A 17,794-nucleotide genomic window follows, 5' to 3' on the forward strand; every position below is an offset into this window, starting at 1 on the left:
ATGAATAAAAACTCTTACTGCTGGGGGGAGTCACCTATGCTACGAATTTTCAATTTTTCTTAAGAACGATATACCAAGCACAATGAAGGATGAACGAGTAAAAAAGAACGGTTCCCAAAAAAGAGTAATCACCAGTGAACGAGTTCCGAAGAACTTTGCCCATCTCTAATCCGAACCAAGTTACCCAGTCATTTTAAAGGACTTCAATTCCCAATCAAGATTTCGTTGGCAATGGACAGAGAGGGAGAGTGGGAGGAGATGAACAAAGAGAGGGTGAGGAGTAGATGGAAAGAGAGGAGATAGGAACGAGATTAGGACACATATTTAACTCCCATATAGATTTAGTAATTATTTTGAAGCATCGCCGAGTTCGCTAGTGATATAATAATTTCGTGTGGCTCAATGGTCTGGGGCGAGTCTTTGAATTGGACACCAAATCGGTGACTTGCTTGCCCGTGACCTACGTCATTTATCCACCTGCTGAAAGAGGACCTACAGTTTAACGTGGAATCCGAACTGCGTGTCGTTTCTAGCACTCCTCACATCGTTGAGACGTGAAGGTTACGTTAAAACGAGCACTGAAAAATCCATGGTTCGATTGAGGTTTGATGCGCGACTTCGTGGTTACTGCTGTACCGCCAGGCCCGACATATTTCTTCTTTGACGTACTATGAAACGTTTTTTGGTGGGCCCTAATTATTTCTAAGCACTAATACACATGTACAATTATGCTTAATTAAGGTCACCAACAGTGCTATGACGGGCGAGCCAGATTAAATTAGTCGCTTCTTCTATACTGGTAATCAGTGCCCTGTTTCACTGCAACTGCTTTTAAAACACTGTCTGATCCGACCACTGAATTGGAAAACGACCACTGCAGGCACCTAATAAAATTTCTCCGACTAGTTTACAGTATCTCCTTCTCAAACAAAAATGGGTAAGCCTAAAACTAAGAGGAAGAGCGACACACACAAAAACACGGCAAATTTCCCCTGGAACAACTGAATTTTTTTTCTACACTGTCCAGTCACATTGCTGTGCCCACCTGTTAGTCAAAAGCCTGCATAGCCACCTTTTACAGCGCAGTCCACTGCGAGTCGTTCAGGAAGAGAGTCAAGAGGTTCTGGAAGGTACCAACAGGGGTGTGGAGCCATGCTGTGGCCAGCTGCGCTAGAATTCTCGGTTGGCGACCACATAACAGCCCCATCGAGATGGTCCCACAGCTTCTCGATTGAGTAACTCTTTTTCTTTCCCGAAACTGAAAAATGGCTTGAATAGGCTTCACTTTGGGACTCCGGAGTACATTCGAAAGAATGTGACCAACATGTTAAAAGCTGTACAGCTGAAGCCTTTCAAGCGCTCCTACGAAGACTCGGAACGACTATTACACCGGTTTATAGCTGCCGAAGGAAACTATTTTGAAGGGGAAAAAAACATTAAAAACTTCGGTAGATAAAAAAATCAGTCTCATTACTATTCTCACACACCTTATATTTCACTATAGCTTTAGTGGTAGTTCTTGATTGTTGTAAAATATGTTACTTGAGTTTAGCCAATCTGACCGAAGAAACTGCAGTTTTTGTGCTTTAGTAATTACAGGTTTTGTTCTCTTTTATCCGACTGTTCCTTTATAACCTATTGCTAACGGACGCACTGCTCGTTGGATATTCCGATGTACAGTGCTTGCCACATGAATCACTGGCACGCAGCTTTAAGATATTAGTTTTCACAGCAGAGTAGCTACGAGGGGAATGACGTGCAGTGTTAAGCGTACGGTGATAATGAAATACGGAAAATACGCCTCACGACTTCCGTGCGGGCGCTCCCTGGACCTCCAGCTAAACGCCAAGTGCTGGAAATTAGATAGGCATGCGAGAGCCTAACGAATTGCGTTATCTTTTTCCAGCGAGCGTGTAGTGGGGAATATCGCCACCAATGTTAACGTAAAATAAGTGCATGGCAAATTCGACAAAATGTGATGGCGTTTTAAAAAGGTAAGACGTCTTGCCGCGCGCGAGATACAATTTTACGGCCAATGAATTTCGCTATAGCCCTTCCGCGGGGAGTAGATTGAGTCAGCGTACTGGCAAGTACTCCGATAGATGGAAAATGTTGGGGCCTCGCGACGACCGTGCCCGAAACTCGGGGAGCGGTCTTGCTCAACCCACAAATTCGATTACAGTGCTGTCGGCCAGGGGAGAACGGCAAAGTCGTCCTGGTGCTCTTCGAACCAAGCACTTACACTGCGAGTTGTGTAACACGTTGCATTGTCCTGCTGGTAGATGCTATCGTGCCGAGGAAAGACTACATATAGGGGTAGACAAGGTCTCCAAGGACAGGTGAATACTTGTGTTGATCGATAGTGCCTTCCACAACGACGAAAACATTCCCCAGACTATAATACTCCCCCCTCCTGCCTGGACCTTCCCGACGATTATTGTAAGATGTTTACTTTCAGTCGTTTCACGCCGTACACGCCAACGGCGATCTGTCTGATGGAGCATAAATCGTGATTCATCTGAAAAGTCCACCTGTCGCCACTCAGAAAACATCCAGCTCCGGTACTGGGGTGCAAATTCTAGCCTTCCTCGCCGCTGCACAGCAGTCAGCATGAGCGCATATGTCATGCACAGTATACTTTAACCCGGACGGCATGCGAACTGTTTAAAAACTTAGCCAATTCGGAAATGCTTCCCTCGGTGTCTCTAAAGGCAATGATCATGCCCATGATCGCTCAGTTTCCGCAATGCGGCAACGACTGCACTGTTTTCCGCATCCCCCGACACGTTTTATGTACCTTCCACTGCTAATGCTTCCACCTGCCGTCTGTGAGTACCTGTTGCACGTCAACGTCAAACATGAGCGGGGGTTACATTAATGTGAATGGATCGTATGTAACACCTGGCGAAGGCCACCTTGTTCTTATCAAATACACTACTGGCAATTAAAATTGCTACACCACGAAGATGACGTGCTACAGACGCGAAATTTTACCGACAGGAAGAAGATGCTGTGATATGCAAATGATTAGCTTGTCAGAGCATTCACACAAGGTTGGCGCCGGTGGCGACACCTACAACGTGCTGACTTGAGGAAAGTTTTCAACCGATTTCTCATACATAAACAGCAGTTGACCGTCGTTGCCTGGTGAAACGTTGTTGTAACGCCTCGTGTAAGGAGGAGAAATGCGTACCATCACGTTTCCGCCTTTGATAAAGGTCGGATTGTGACCTATCGCGAGTGCGATTTATCGTATCGCGACATTGCTGCTCGCGTTGGTCGAGATCCAATGACTATTAGCAGAATATGTAATCGGTGGGTTCAGGAGGATAATACGGAACGCCGTGCTGGATCCCAACGGCCTCGAATCACTAGCAGTCGGGATGACAGGCATCTTATCCGCATGGCTGTAGCGGATCGTGCAGCCACGTCTCGATCCCTTAGTCAACAGATGGGGACGTTTGCAACACAACAACCATCTGCACGAATAGTTCGACGACGTTTGCACCAGCATGGACTATAAGCTCGGAGACCATGGTTGCGGTTACCCTTGACGCTGCATCACAGACAGGAGCGCCTGCGATGGTGTACTCAACGACGAACCTCTGTGCACGAATGGCAAAACGTCTTTTTTTTCGGATGAATCCAGGTTCTTTTTACAGCATCATAACGGTCGCATCCGTGTTTGGCGACATCGCGGTGAACGCACATCGGAAGCGTGTATTCGTTATCGCCATACTGGCGTATCACCCGGCGTGATGGTATGGGGTGCCATTGGTTGCACGTCTCGGTTACCTCTTGTTCGCATTGACGGCACTTTGAACAGTGGACGTTACATTTCAGATGTGTTACGACCCGTGGCTATACCCTTCATTCGATCCCTGCGAAACCCTACATTTCAGCAGGATAATGCACGATCGCATGTTGCAGGTCCTGTACGGGCCTTTCTGGATACAGAAAATGTTCGACTGCTCCCCTGGCAGCACATTCTCCAGATCTCTCACCAACTGAAAACGTCTGGTCAATGGTGGCCGAGCAACTGGCTCGTCAAAGTACGCCAGTCACTACTCTTGATGAACTGTGGAATCATGTTGAAGCTGCATGGGCAGCTGTACCTGTACACGCCATCCAAGCTCTGTTTGACTCAATGCCCAGGCGTATCAAGACCGTTATTAAGGCCAGAGGTGGTTGTTCTGGGTACTGATTTCTCAGCATCTATTCATCCTAATTCCGTGAAAATGTAATCACATGTCAGTTCTAGTATAATATATTTGTCCAATGAATACCCGTTTATCATCTGCATTTCTTCTTGGTGTAGCAATTTTAATGGCCAGTAGTGTAATACCTACAGATAGCTTCTGTCTCCATGTTCTGAGATTTCAGTCCACCTAGCAAATTGTCGCTCACAAAGTCGCTCCCTTTTCTCACAAAAACCGGAAAACAACTACCAGGTATTTCAAAATGAATATCGAGATTTTAACATTCTAAAAATTTTGACATTCGTAAATAATACATCGAATAAAAGACCAATTCTAACAGTTGTATATCTGCGCTTGTGCACTGTCTCCTGTCTCTTCCATTAGAAAGTGCAAATAGCAAAGATGGCGACTAGTGAATAAAAAGGATTGCAAGGACTGAAGCTGTTGTTACAATGCAACTTGCCTTCCATATAAAGTTCCGTTGTAGTCCACCAAGTGATAACATCTGTAGATTATATCATCACTTTGAAGACACCGGCTGTCGTTGCAAAGGGAAGAGTACAGGACGATCAACGGTGACTGAAGAACGTGCCGAACGAGTGTGAGAGTCTTTCGCTCGTAAGCACAAGAAATCTGTTCGCAAGGCTACACGTGAATTATCAATTCCAATGACGTCTGTGTCGAGACCTTTATAGAGACGGTTACAAGTACGTCCTTATCGTTTGCAGTTGTTACAAGTTCTACAGCCGAAAGACTACAGTGTATATGCCAACTATGCAAACGAAATGTTGGTGGATGATGATGGTTTTCTGGATAGTGTCATCTTCAGTGATAAATCATCATTTCACTTAAGTGAAAATGTAAAAAAACACATTGTGGGTATCTGTGAGACAGCAAATCCACACAAGGTGGTACAGATGCAATGAGATTCTTCTAAATGGGGTGTTTTTTGTGCCACAATCTGGTAAAATGTTTATGGGCCTTTGTTTTTCGGTGAAACAACTATAACTGGTATTTCTTACAGAGTCATAATTATTGAACTATATGAAATAAAATCGTCATAACTTCTGAACGGTTTGCCTTAGGACCTTCAAACCGCACGATTGGTCGTGGGACATGATGGGAATCAGCTGCGCATGCGAGACAAAGCCCACTTTCATTTGGACGGGTTCGTCAATAAGCAAAAACGGCGCATTTGGGGGGACTGAGAATCCGTATTTCGCTATCGAGAAGTCTCTTCATCCTCAACGGGTGACTGTGTGGTGTGCAGCGTTCAGTCACGGAATAATTGGTACGATATTCACTGATGGTGTATATATATATATATATATATATATATATATAGGGTCTATACAAGGGCGATGTACTTGAGGACAATATTACAATATTATACAAATTGAAGAGGATGTAGATGAAGATGAAATGGGAGATATGATACTGCGTGAAGAGTTTGACAGAGCACTGAAAGACCTGAGTCGAAACAAGGCCCCGGCAGTAGACAACATTCCATTAGAACTACTGACGGCCTTGGGAGAGCCAGTCCTGACAAAACTCTACCATCTGGTGAGAAAGATGTATGAGACAGGTGAAATACCCTCAGACTTCAAGAAGAATATAATAATTCCAATCCCAAAGAAAGCAGGTGTTGACAGATGTGAAAATTACCGAACTATCAGTTTAATAAGTCACGGCTGCAAAATACTAACGCGAATTCTTTACAGACGAATGGAAAAACTAGTAGAAGCCGACCTTGGGGAAGATTAGTTAGGATTCCGTAGAAATATTGGAACACGTGAGGCAATACTGACGCTACGACTTATCTTAGAAGCTAGATTAAGGAAAGGACAACCTACGTTTCTAGCATTTGTAGACTTAGAGAAAGCTTTTGACACTTAAAGTAGTAACGGAGTTTTGCTATTTGGGGGTCAGTATAACTGGTGACGGTCGAAGTAGAGAGGATATAAAATGTAGACTGGCAATGGCAAGGAAAGCGTTTCTGAAGAAGAGAAATTTGTTAACATCGAGTATAGATTTAAGTGTCAGGAAGTCGTTTCTGAAAGTATTTGTGTGGAGTGTAGCCATGTATGGAAGTGAAACATGGACGATAAATAGTTTGGACAAGAAGAGAATAGAAGCTTTCGAAATGTGGTGCTACAGGAGATTGCTGAAGATTAGATGGGTATATCACATAACTAATGAGGACGTATTGAATAGAATTGGGGAGAAGAGGAGTTTGTGGCACAACTTGACAAGAAGAAGGGACCGGTTGGTAAGACATATTCTGAGGCATCAGGGGATAACCAATTTAGCATTGGAGGGCAGCGTGGAGGGTAAAAATCGTAGAGGGAGACCAAGAGATGAATACACTAAGCAGATTCAGAAGGATGTAGGTTGCAGTAAGTACTGGGAGATGAAGAAGCTTGCACAGGATAGAGTTGCATGGAGAGCTACGTCAAACCAGTCTCTGGACTGAAGACCACAACAACAACAAAAACAACAACAACAATTCACTGATGGCACGGTGACTTTTGGAAGATGATTTCACCCCCATTATCCAATGTGACCCTGATTTCGACAAGATGTGGTTCATGCAAGACGGACATCGAAGCAGGAAAGTGTTTGACGTCCTGAAGGAGCGCTTTGGGGACCGTATTGTGGCTCTGGCGTACCCAGAGGCCACTAGCATGGGCCTCGGTTGGCCGCCTTATACTCCGGACCTGAACATCTGCGACTCGTTTTTGTGGGACTATATTAAAGAGAAGGTGTACAGAATAACCCCAAAATCATTGCTGAGCCATTAAGGAGGTCATCGACGTTCCGACACTTCAGCGGGTCACTCAGAATTTCGCTATTCGCCTGAGCCACATCATCACCACTGATGGGAGGCATATGGAACATGTCATAACTTAAATCCGAATATCTGTAGCGACGTTTACATGTTGAATAAAGTGTGTGCACCTCTGTAGTTTGTAACTGTTTTACATTTTTCTACTATAACTGTCACCCTGTAGATTGGCGCGTTACTACTATGGTTCTTTCCTCTACTGGAAGAGGGTAAACCATGGAACTTTGTTTGGCCGCAAGATGGTGCACTTTCTCCCTGCGTAGCTCAGTATGCGGTTGGTTAAACAACTTACATCATCTACATACATGGAATAGTCAGGGCTCGGAAACAAAATATGAGTAGTACCTGCGGCATAAAGGTCAACAGAGAGATACACTTTAATATTCTGCTACGTGCAGACCATCCAATAAATATCGAGAAGAAGAAGATGATCTTCAAAGAGCGCTTTATGTATATAACATCAACATCCCCACCAATAAAACAAAGGTCATAAAATTCAATGGCCGGCCGGAGTGGCCGTGCGGTTCTAGGCGCTACAGTCTGGAGCCGAGCGACTGCTACGGTCGCAGGTTCGAATCCTGCCTCGGGCATGGATGTGTGTGATGTCCTTAGGTTAGTTAGGTTTAATTAGTTCTAAGTTCTAGGCGACTGATGACCTCAGAAGTTAAGTCGCATAGTGCTCAGAGCCATTTGAACATTCAATGGAAAATCGTCCATAAGATCTAAAATTATAATATTTGATGTAACAATGGGAAAAGTAGGCCCTTTCAACATATCTGGCTGTAACACAGAACGAAATTTCGACATTGAAAAGATCCTAAAATTTAAAGCAATCTGTAGAAGAATCAGAAATACGCTACAAAAAGCAGCCACGAAAGAGACAAAGATGGAGTTTTATGAAGTCATGGCAGTGCCCTCTAAGCTGTATGGGTCTTAAGCCTGGGTTCTGAAGCAAAAAGATATGAGGAAGATCCAGGCTGTGGAAATGAGATTTCTCTATAGTTTTAAAGATCGCTTCGTATTCAAGACATTAGAAATGTACTGCAAGGTGTGTATGTATTTGTGCGGTTCGGCTCCCAGTGGCCTAGCCCCCCACCCCCCTCCCGAGAACGTCTCATACCAGACGAGTGTAACCCCAAATGTTTGCGTGGTTGAGTAATTATGGTGTACGCGTAAATGGATATGGTGTTTGCGCAGCGATCGCCAACATAGTGTAACTGAAGCAGAATAAAGGGAATCAGCCCGCATTCACCGAGGCAGATGGAAATCCGCATTAAGAACCATCCACTGGCTGGCCAGCACACCAGACCTTGACACCAATCCGCCAGGCGGATTCGTGACAGGGACCGGCACGTCTTCCTGCTCGGGAAGCAGCGCGGTAGACCGCGTGGCTAGCCGGGCGGGCAATTACAAGGTGATTTAATCCGCAAGAAAATAGATCTTAATGGGGCAGATGATGGGAATATGAAAACAGAATGCATGAAAGTAGACTTCCAAAACAATTTCTTGACTGTAAATGTAGATGGACATAACATCAATACACTGGCAAGCCACCTGAAGGCATGGGGCCGCGGATGCTTCTGGTAGCACCAACCTCCCCCCCCCCCCCCCCCCCCACCAATTTACCAATTTACGAGGAATGAACATGTCAATTGCTGTTGGTACTATATCTTTGAATTTGAGCCACATCTCGTCTACATTTGCATAGTCAGTTCGGAAGGAATGGAGATTGTCTCTTAGGAAGGCTTCTAGTGACACTTTATCCGATTTTTAAATAAAATTATTTGCGTTTGTTTCTGGTGGATTTGGAAGAAACGGTATTGTGATCACCAATCCCTGTATCAGTCATGATGCTCTCTATTAGCGGTTTTTTTTTTCCATACGACAGCCAGCATTCCTGAAGAGGGGCAGCAGCCTTTTCAGTAGTTGCAGGGGCAACAGTCTGGATGATTGACTGATCTGGCCTTGTAACATTAACCAAAACGGCTTGCTGTGCTGGTACTGCGAACGGCTGAAAGCAAGGGGAAACTACAGCCGTAATTTTTCCCGAGGACATGCAGCTTTACTGTATGATTAAATGATGATGGCGTCCTCTTGGGTAAAATATTCCGGAGGTAAAATAGTCCCCCATTCTGATCTCCGGGCGGGGACTACTCAAGAGGACGTCGTTATCAGGAGAAAGAAAACTGGCATTCTACGGATCGGAGCGTGGAATGTCAGATCCCTTAATCGGGCAGGTAGGTTAGAAAATTTAAAAAGGGAAATGGATAGGTTAAAGTTAGATATAGTGGGAATTAGTGAAGTTCGGTGGCAGGAGGAACAAGACTTTTGGTCAGGTGATTACAGGGTTATAAATACAAAATCAAATAGGGGTAATGCAGGAGTAGGTTTAATAATGAAAAAAAAATAGGAGTGCGGGTTAGCTACTACAAACAGCATAGTGCACGCATTATTGTGGCCAAGATAGACCCGAAGCCCATGCCTACAACAGTAGTACAAGTTTATACGCCAACTAGCTCTGCAGATGATGAAGAAATTGATGAAATGTATGACGAGATAAAAGAAATTATTCAGGTAGTGAAGGGAGACGAAAATTTAATAGTCATGGGTGACTGGAATTCGTCAGTAGGAAAAGGGAGAGAAGGAAACATAGTAGGTGAATATGGATTGGGGGAAAGAAATGAAAGAGGAAGCCGCCTTGCAGAATTTTGCACAGAGCATAACTTAATCATAGCTAACACTTGGTTCAAGAATCATGAAAGAAGGTTGTATACCTGGAAGAATCCTGGAGATACTAAAAGGTATCAGATAGATTACATAATGGTAAGATATAGATTTAGGAACCAGGTTTTAAATCGTAAGACATTTCCAGGGGCAGATGTGGATTCTGACCACAATCTATTGGTTATGAACTGCAGATTGAAACTGAAGAAACTGCAAAAAGGCGGGAATTTAAGGAGATGGGACCTGGATAAACTGACTAAACCAGAGGTTGTACAAAGTTTCAGGGAGAGCATAAGGAAACAATTGACAGGAATGGGGGAAAGAAATACAGTAGAAGAAGAATGGGTAGCTCTGAGGGATGAAGTAGTGAAGGTAGCAGAGGATCAAGTAGGTAAAAAGACGAGGGCTAATAGAAATCCTTGGGTAACAGAAGAAATATTGAATTTAATTGATGAAAGGAGAAAATATAAAAATGCAGTAAATGAAGCAGGCCAAAAGGAATACAAACGTCTCAAAAATGAGATCGACGGGAAGTGCAAAATGGCTAAGCAGGGATGGCTAGAGGACAAATGTAAGGATGTAGAGGCTTGTCTCACTAGGGGTAAGATAGATACTGCCTACAGGAAAATTAGAGAGACCTTTGGAGAGAAGAGAACCACTTGTATGAATATCAAGAGCTCAGATGGCAACCCAGTTCTAACCAAAGAAGGGAAGGCAGAAAGGTGGAAGGAGTATATAGAGGGTTTATACAAGGGCGATGTACTTGAGAACAATATTATGGAAATGGAAGAGGATGTAGATGAAGATGAATTGGGAGATAAGATACTGCGTGAAGAGTTTGACAGAGCACTGAAAGACCTGAGTCGAAACAAGGCCCCGGGAGTAGACAACATTCCATTAGAACTACTGATGGCCTTGGGAGAGCCAGTCATGACAAAACTCTACCATCTGGTGAGCAAGGTGTATGAGACAGGCGAAATACCCACAGACTTCAAGAAGAATATGATAATTCCAATCCCAAAGAAAGCAGGTGTTGACAGATGTGAAAATTACCGAACTATCAGTTTAATAAGTCACAGCTGCAAAATACTAACGCGAATTCTTTACAGACGAATGGAAAAACTGGTAGAAGCTGACCTCGGGAGAGATCAGTTTGGATTCCGTAGAAATGTTGGAACACGTGAGGCAATACTAAACTTACGACTTATCTTAGAAGAAAGATTAAGAAAAGGCAAACCTACGTTTCTAGCATTTGTAGACTTAGAGAAAGCTTTTGACAATGTTGATTGGAATACTCTCTTTCAAATTCTGAAGGTGGCAGGGGTAAAATACAGGGAGCGAAAGGCTATTTACAATTTGTACAGAAACCAGATGGCAGTTATAAGAGTCGAGGGGCATGAAAGGGAAGCAGTGGTTGGGAAAGGAGTGAGACAGGGTTGTAGCCTCTCCCCGATGTTATTCAATCTGTATATTGAGCAATCAGTAGAGGAAACAAAAGAAAAATTCGGAGTAGGTATTAAAATTCATGGAGAAGAAGTAAAAACTTTGAGGTTCGCCGATGACATTGTAATTCTGTCAGAGACAGCAAAGGACTTGGAAGAGCTGTTGAACGGAATGGACAGTGTCTTGAAGGGAGGATATAAGATGAACATGAACAAAAGCAAAACGAGGATAATGGAATGTAGTCAAATTAAATCGGGTGATGCTGAGGGGATTAGATTAGGAAATGAGACACTTAAAGTAGTAAAGGAGTTTTGCTATTTGGGGAGCAAAATAACTGATGATGGTCGAAGTAGAAAGGATATAAAATGTAGACTGGCAATGGCAAGGAAATCGTTTCTGAAGAAGAGAAATTTGTTAACATCGAGTATAGATTTAAGTGTCAGGGAGTCGTTTTTGAAAGTATTTGTATGGAGTGTAGCCATGTATGGAAGTGAAACATGGACGATAACCAGTTTGGACAAGAAGAGAATAGAAGCTTTCGAAATGTGGTGCTACAGAAGAATGCTGAAGATAAGGTGGGTAGATCACGTAACTAATGAGGAGGTATTGAATAGGATTGGGGAGAAGAGAAGTTTGTGGCACAACTTGACAAGAAGAAGAGATCGGTTGGTAGGACATGTTTTGAGGCATCAAGGGATCACAAATTTAGCATTGGAGGGCAGCGTGGAGGGTAAAAATCGTAGCGGGAGACCAAGAGATGAATACACTAAGCAGATTCAGAAGGATGTAGGTTGCAGTAGGTACTGGGAGATGAAGAAGCTTGCACAGGATAGAGTAGCATGGAGAGCTGCATCAAACCAGTCTCAGGACTGAAGACCACAACAACAACAACACGACAGGCAGCTGAGGACCATGCTTGTTTGGCTGTCTAATGTGTTCAGGTTATGCTGTTGAGCGATTTATGTGCAACAATGTCAGCCGACCCCAAAGGAAGCGCCTTCGAGTTAATAGGTGATTACAGACAAAAGAAACTCGTGTCGAACGCCGCTTCTAATGATTATTTGAATAAAAACTTGAGAAATGATGTCCTCAGCGTCAAGTATTAGAAAAAAAGTCTCTGATAATATTACTGTAAAGAATAAGATAGCGTAAGTTTCGAAGAAAAAAAAAACAGGAAGGAATAAGCCAGAAATTTATAAAAAGTGTGTACGAAAACTGGACGAATATCCGTGCTATGGCGACTTAATTGCACCAGTAAACAGCCTGACTTCTGAACAAAGGAAATAATGAGGTTTGTGTAGCTCCTCAACAGACTACTACAAATAAAAATTCACATCCAATGGATTCTGACCTCTATGAAATTCCCAAGTTTGTCGAGTCGGAAGATGTTAATCTTCATACAATATTTCGTTATTAAAGTTGTGTAAACAACGTTTTTATAAAGTAAAGTACAAATGACGTGTCTCAAGTTAATTAACCTTCACATGGAGATTAAGAACCTCCATTAAGAATTTCTCAGTTTCGGGAATAATCACTGAAATGCTTTGTTTTTAAATAAGAAAGAAGTAGTTCAAAATCCCGTAAGTAGCCGGTTATAACTAACGAAATTTTATTTCGAGCCTTATGGTTGCAGTTTCCCTGACAGACAATCTAAAATGTCGTTGTGACCCCCTTCTGAAATTTGCAAACAAAACGTTGCCACTTTGTATTTCTCGTTCTGCATTATTTAGACACTTCTTTACCTACAGTCGCTTTTGTGTTTTCTTTTTCTCACACCTTTTCATCGCAATAAACGTAGCACAAACTCCCAGGCAAAGAACGAAATCCATAGCAGACTGCTTGTGCAATGTGGTAACTTGTGGACACATGAACGCCATGCATAGATGTGTTCTTTCCACAAATTTTTGCGTATGCCCTTCTATTCCCAATGTGTCTGCTATTACGCACGAGGAAAGAGGCATCATGTGGACACGCTTTAAGATTAAAAAGTTGTGTGTCATATGCTACGATAAGTAAATCTGACAGTCATAACAGATAGTCTGTATATTGGCATCTAATAGCAACTTACACGTGATAGTCACGGGTGGCGTGACAGAAACAAAATGTATAAAAGTAACGACTTACATACTCTCATAGACACTAGTGTGAAACAAACTACAGACATATTTCTCACGCGCAATGCTTCCGCCGTAAAATAACTATTAAGCACAGGGCGTACACATACAGGAAATATATTCAGAACCGAATTGTCTGAGTATCACATACGTTATTTCTCGACGGTGTTTTTTTCGTCGGTACGTCATATCTCCCGTATAAATTAATTACGATTAATTATTGGGAAATCATTTTCAAGATTTTGTGCACCGCTAATGACGAAAAATACATAAATAGTTTAAATTTAATGTTTTCGTTAATACACTTTATTTTGAAATTTTTTTATAAAAACGATGTAGAAGGTGTGATCTCTTGACAATGTTTAGCTAACGTGCATGAAAGCTATTGCAGTTGCTTATATGCTTTACTCAAGTTTAGTGCCTCGAATGCGATTTCGATCGTACACGTCGATATAAAGAATTTAGAAGGCGCCATCTATTGACAATCTAATTTTATTAGTATGCATGTTTACTTTATTTAAGCAAGTGTTGTATACTGTGCGAATAAACTGAATTACATGAAACCGTTAATCTGCATCACCAGCAAAGGTTAAACAAACTCATACGGCCAGGAATATCCATTTATTGTTAATTTTTCTTAACAAATGAATAATTAATAAAATTAAAACTGTCAGAAGTCTGCTAACTTCTTCCTTCCTGTAATTCAGTCTTCCACATTCCCATGGACCGAGCGATTTGGCGCAGTCGTTAGCACACTGGACTCCCATTCGGGAGTAAGCCGCTTCAAACCCGCGTCCGGCCATCCTGATTTAGTCTTTCTGTGATTGCCTTAAATCCCTTCAGGTAAATTCTGGGATGGTTCCTGTACAAAGGCACAGCCGACTTTCTCCCCCATCTTTCCCTAATCCGATGGGGCCGATGACCTGGCTGTTTGAATCTCGCCCCAAAATTAACCAACCCACCAATTCCCACGGGGCACAACATGCAGACCGAGAGGGAGTCCTCCGATTCAATGCTCAACGGCAACAATTAGTGCAAGACAACAACTTTGTGTCATGAACTTACTGACTTCACCTCTATCAAAATGTCTCTGCTAGAAGACAGATACATTAACTTGCAAAAAACATATTATCGTTCTGTCCGTCTTTTCCCTAAAGACTATGAAGCGCAAACACATAATTCTGGTAATGTTGACCAAAAGTGCGTTCATTGCTCTGGATGGCTGTATACAGGAGAGTTCAACGACAATTCAGCTACCATTTGTCGCCACAATGGAAAGGTTAACTTGGAGCCCATTAAAGTTTGTGAAGAGCTTCAAAAACTCACAGAGCAAAATGACGACTATACGAAGAACTACCTAGAAAATATTAGACAATCTAAAAATACTCTGGCATTTCTTTCGGTTAGACATTCCTGGTAGTGGACCATACTGCTTAAAAATTCGTAAAATTCATCGGCGGGTTTGTCATACCGTTAGGAAGTTTGCAACCTCCTGCAGGAGTTGCACCAACTTACGTTGACCTCTTCACTATACATTTTGATACTGCATTACGACATACAAAAAATAAAACTAATCTGAGAAACATATCTGTTTTTTATATGTTTTATAATTAACCATATTGTGTATGATGACATCGATGTTCGACAGTGACACTAATATCTGTTACTTCCGTTCAAAATATAATAAGTTTTATTAATAAATACTTGCATTTACATATTTCTTCGTTATTACCTACCAGTGATTGATCAGAATACATTGCGAATTACTTGATCCCATAGACAAATTACTCGATCTCACGTAATAAACTTACGTGGCAGTTACGTCTAGTGTATGACCAGATGAAATTTTACACAAGATAATAGCTCGTGGATATTAGCTAGTGTTTGTGTTGGTTAGGTTGTAAGCTAGGAGCGGTACCCACCTGGCGGAAGTGTTGGCTCCAGCGGCGGCTGCGGTAGACTGCGCCGGCGGTCTAGTCCGCTGGCCGCACTGTTATTATCATTGGCATTGTCATTCGCCGGAGTACCCTGCAGCGAGCGCGCACGCCCTGCAAACAGCCGCCTTAACTGGCCCAGGGGGACGCCACTCAAGGCGTGCCGACTAAATTCCTTTCTCCGCTCGTAATCGGCACATTTGCGAATTGGCATCGAGTTCCGTGACAGCAGTCCCTGACCACTGGACGTCGAGGGACATTCGCGGGGCCCTCGACTATGCGACTACGATAGGTAGCCACTAGTATACAGGGAGGTCCATTGATCGTGACTCGTCCAAATATCTCACGAAATGAGCGTCAAACGAAAAACTACAAAGAACGAAACTCTTCTAGCTTGAAGGGGGAAACCAGACGGCGCTGTGGTTGGCCCGCTAGATGGCGCTGCCATAGGTCAAACGGATATCAACTGCGTATTTTTTTTTTTTAAATAGGAACCCCCATTTTTTATTACATATTCGAGTAGTACGTAAAGAAATGTTTTTTCGCTTTGTGATAGATGGCGCTGTATTAGTCACAAACATATGGCTCACAATTTTAGACGAACAGTTGGTAACAGGTAGGTTTTTTAAATTAAATTACAGAACGTAGGTACGTTTGAACATTTTATTTCGGTTGTTCCAAAGTGATATGTGTACCTTTGTGACCTTATCGTTTCTGAGAACGCATGCTGTTACAGCGTGATTGCCTGTAAATACGACATTAATCCAATAAATGCTCTAAATAATGTCCGTCAACCTCAATGCATTTGGCAATAAGTGTAACGACATTCCTCTCAACAGTGAGTAGTTCGCCTTCCGTAATGTTCGCACATGCATTGACAATGCGCTGACGCATATTGTAGGGGGTTGTCAGCGGATCACGATAGCAAATATCCTTTAACTTTCCCCACAGAAAGAAATCCGGGGACATCAGATCCGGTGAACGTGCGGGCCATGGTATGGTGCTTCGACGACCAATCTACCTGTCATGAAATATGCTTCAATTCCGCTTCAACCGCACGCGAGCTATGTGCCGGACATCCATCGTGTTGGAAGTACATCGCCATTCTGTCATGCAGTGAAACATCTTGTAGTAACATCGTTAGAACATTACGTAGCAAAACAGCATACATTGCACCATTTCGATTGCCATCGATAAAATGGGGGCCAATTATCCTCCCTCCCATAATGCCGCACCATACATTAACCCGCCAAGGTCGCTGATGTTCCACTTGTCACAGCCATCGTGGATTTTCCGTTGCCCAATAGTGCGTATTATGCCGGTTTACGTTACCGCTGTTGGTGAATGACGCTTCGTCGCTAAATGGAACGCGTGCAAAACATCTGTCATCGTCTCGTAATTTCTCTTGTGCCCAGTGGCAGAACTGTACACGACGTTCAAAGTCGTCGCCATGCAATTCCTGGTGCATAGAAATATGGTACGGGTGCAATCGATGTTGATGTAGCAATCTCCACACCGACGTTTTTGACATTCCCGATTCTCGCGCAGTTTGTCTGCTACTGATGTGCGGATCAGCCGCGACAGCAGCTAAAACACCTACTTGGGCAACATTATTTGTTGCAGGTCGTGGTTGACGTTTCACATGTGGCTGAACACTTACCGTTTCCTTAAATAACGTAACTATCCAGCGAACGGTCCGGACACTTGGATGACGTCATCCAGGATACCGAGCAGCATATATAGCATACGCCCGTTGGGCATTTTGATCACAGTAGCCATACGTCAACACGATATCGACCTTTTCCGCAATTGGTAAACGGTCCATTTTAACACGGGTAATGTATCACGAAGCAAATACCGTCTGCACTGGCGGAATTTTACGTGATTCCACGTACTTATACGTTTGTGACTATTACAACGCCATCTATCACAAAGCGAAAAAAGCGGTCCAACTAAAACATTCATATTTCTTTACGTACTACACGAGTATGTAAAAAAAGGTGGGTTCCTATTTAAAACAACGCAGTTGATATCCGTTTGACCTACGGCAGCGCCATCTAGCGGGCCAACCATAGCGCCATCTGGTTTCCCCCTTCAAGCTAGACGAGTTTCGTTGTTTGAAGTTCTTTCGTTTGACGTTTATTTCGTGAGATATTTGGCCCGGTCACTATCAATGGACCACCCTGTATATTTAGTTATTGAGACGTTCCTCTGCTCGCCAACATAGCAATGCATTCGAAACTCAACACTGTCTCTTCAAGATGCTCCTCCAATTACTTTGATCTTGTGCAGCCCCTTCTTCTGCACCAAATGTTCTGATTGTCACCGATTGTCCCCTTCTTCTTCCCTCAGTTTCCCAAGCCAGTATCAGTTTTGGTATTTTTGTTTCCTTTAAATTTACCTCATACTCAGCAAGCCACCCTGCGATGTATGGTGGAAGGTAATTCTGGTATCACTAATTCATCTCCCTCCCCTCCTCCCTTCCTTATTCCGTTCGCGAACGGCGCGTGGGAAGAATGATTGTCGGTAAGTCTC

The 17,794-nt window shown here is 43.1% G+C and overlaps 1 protein-coding gene across 1 annotated transcript in view; it reads right to left on the minus strand.

Annotated features, from left to right (window-relative positions):
* Window positions 1–15,473, minus strand: part of LOC124622898 (cytochrome P450 6k1-like) — a 162,568-nt gene extending 147,095 nt beyond the window's left edge. The window contains exon 1 of the mRNA XM_047148688.1: window positions 15,248–15,473. Within this exon, the coding sequence (XP_047004644.1) occupies window positions 15,248–15,473 (226 nt within the window). The remainder of the gene's footprint in view (window positions 1–15,247) is intronic.
* Between the last annotated feature and the right edge of the window lie 2,321 nt (window positions 15,474–17,794).

This window comes from Schistocerca americana, chromosome 7 (genome assembly GCF_021461395.2).
Source record: "Schistocerca americana isolate TAMUIC-IGC-003095 chromosome 7, iqSchAmer2.1, whole genome shotgun sequence".
NCBI lineage: Eukaryota > Metazoa > Arthropoda > Insecta > Orthoptera > Acrididae > Schistocerca > Schistocerca americana.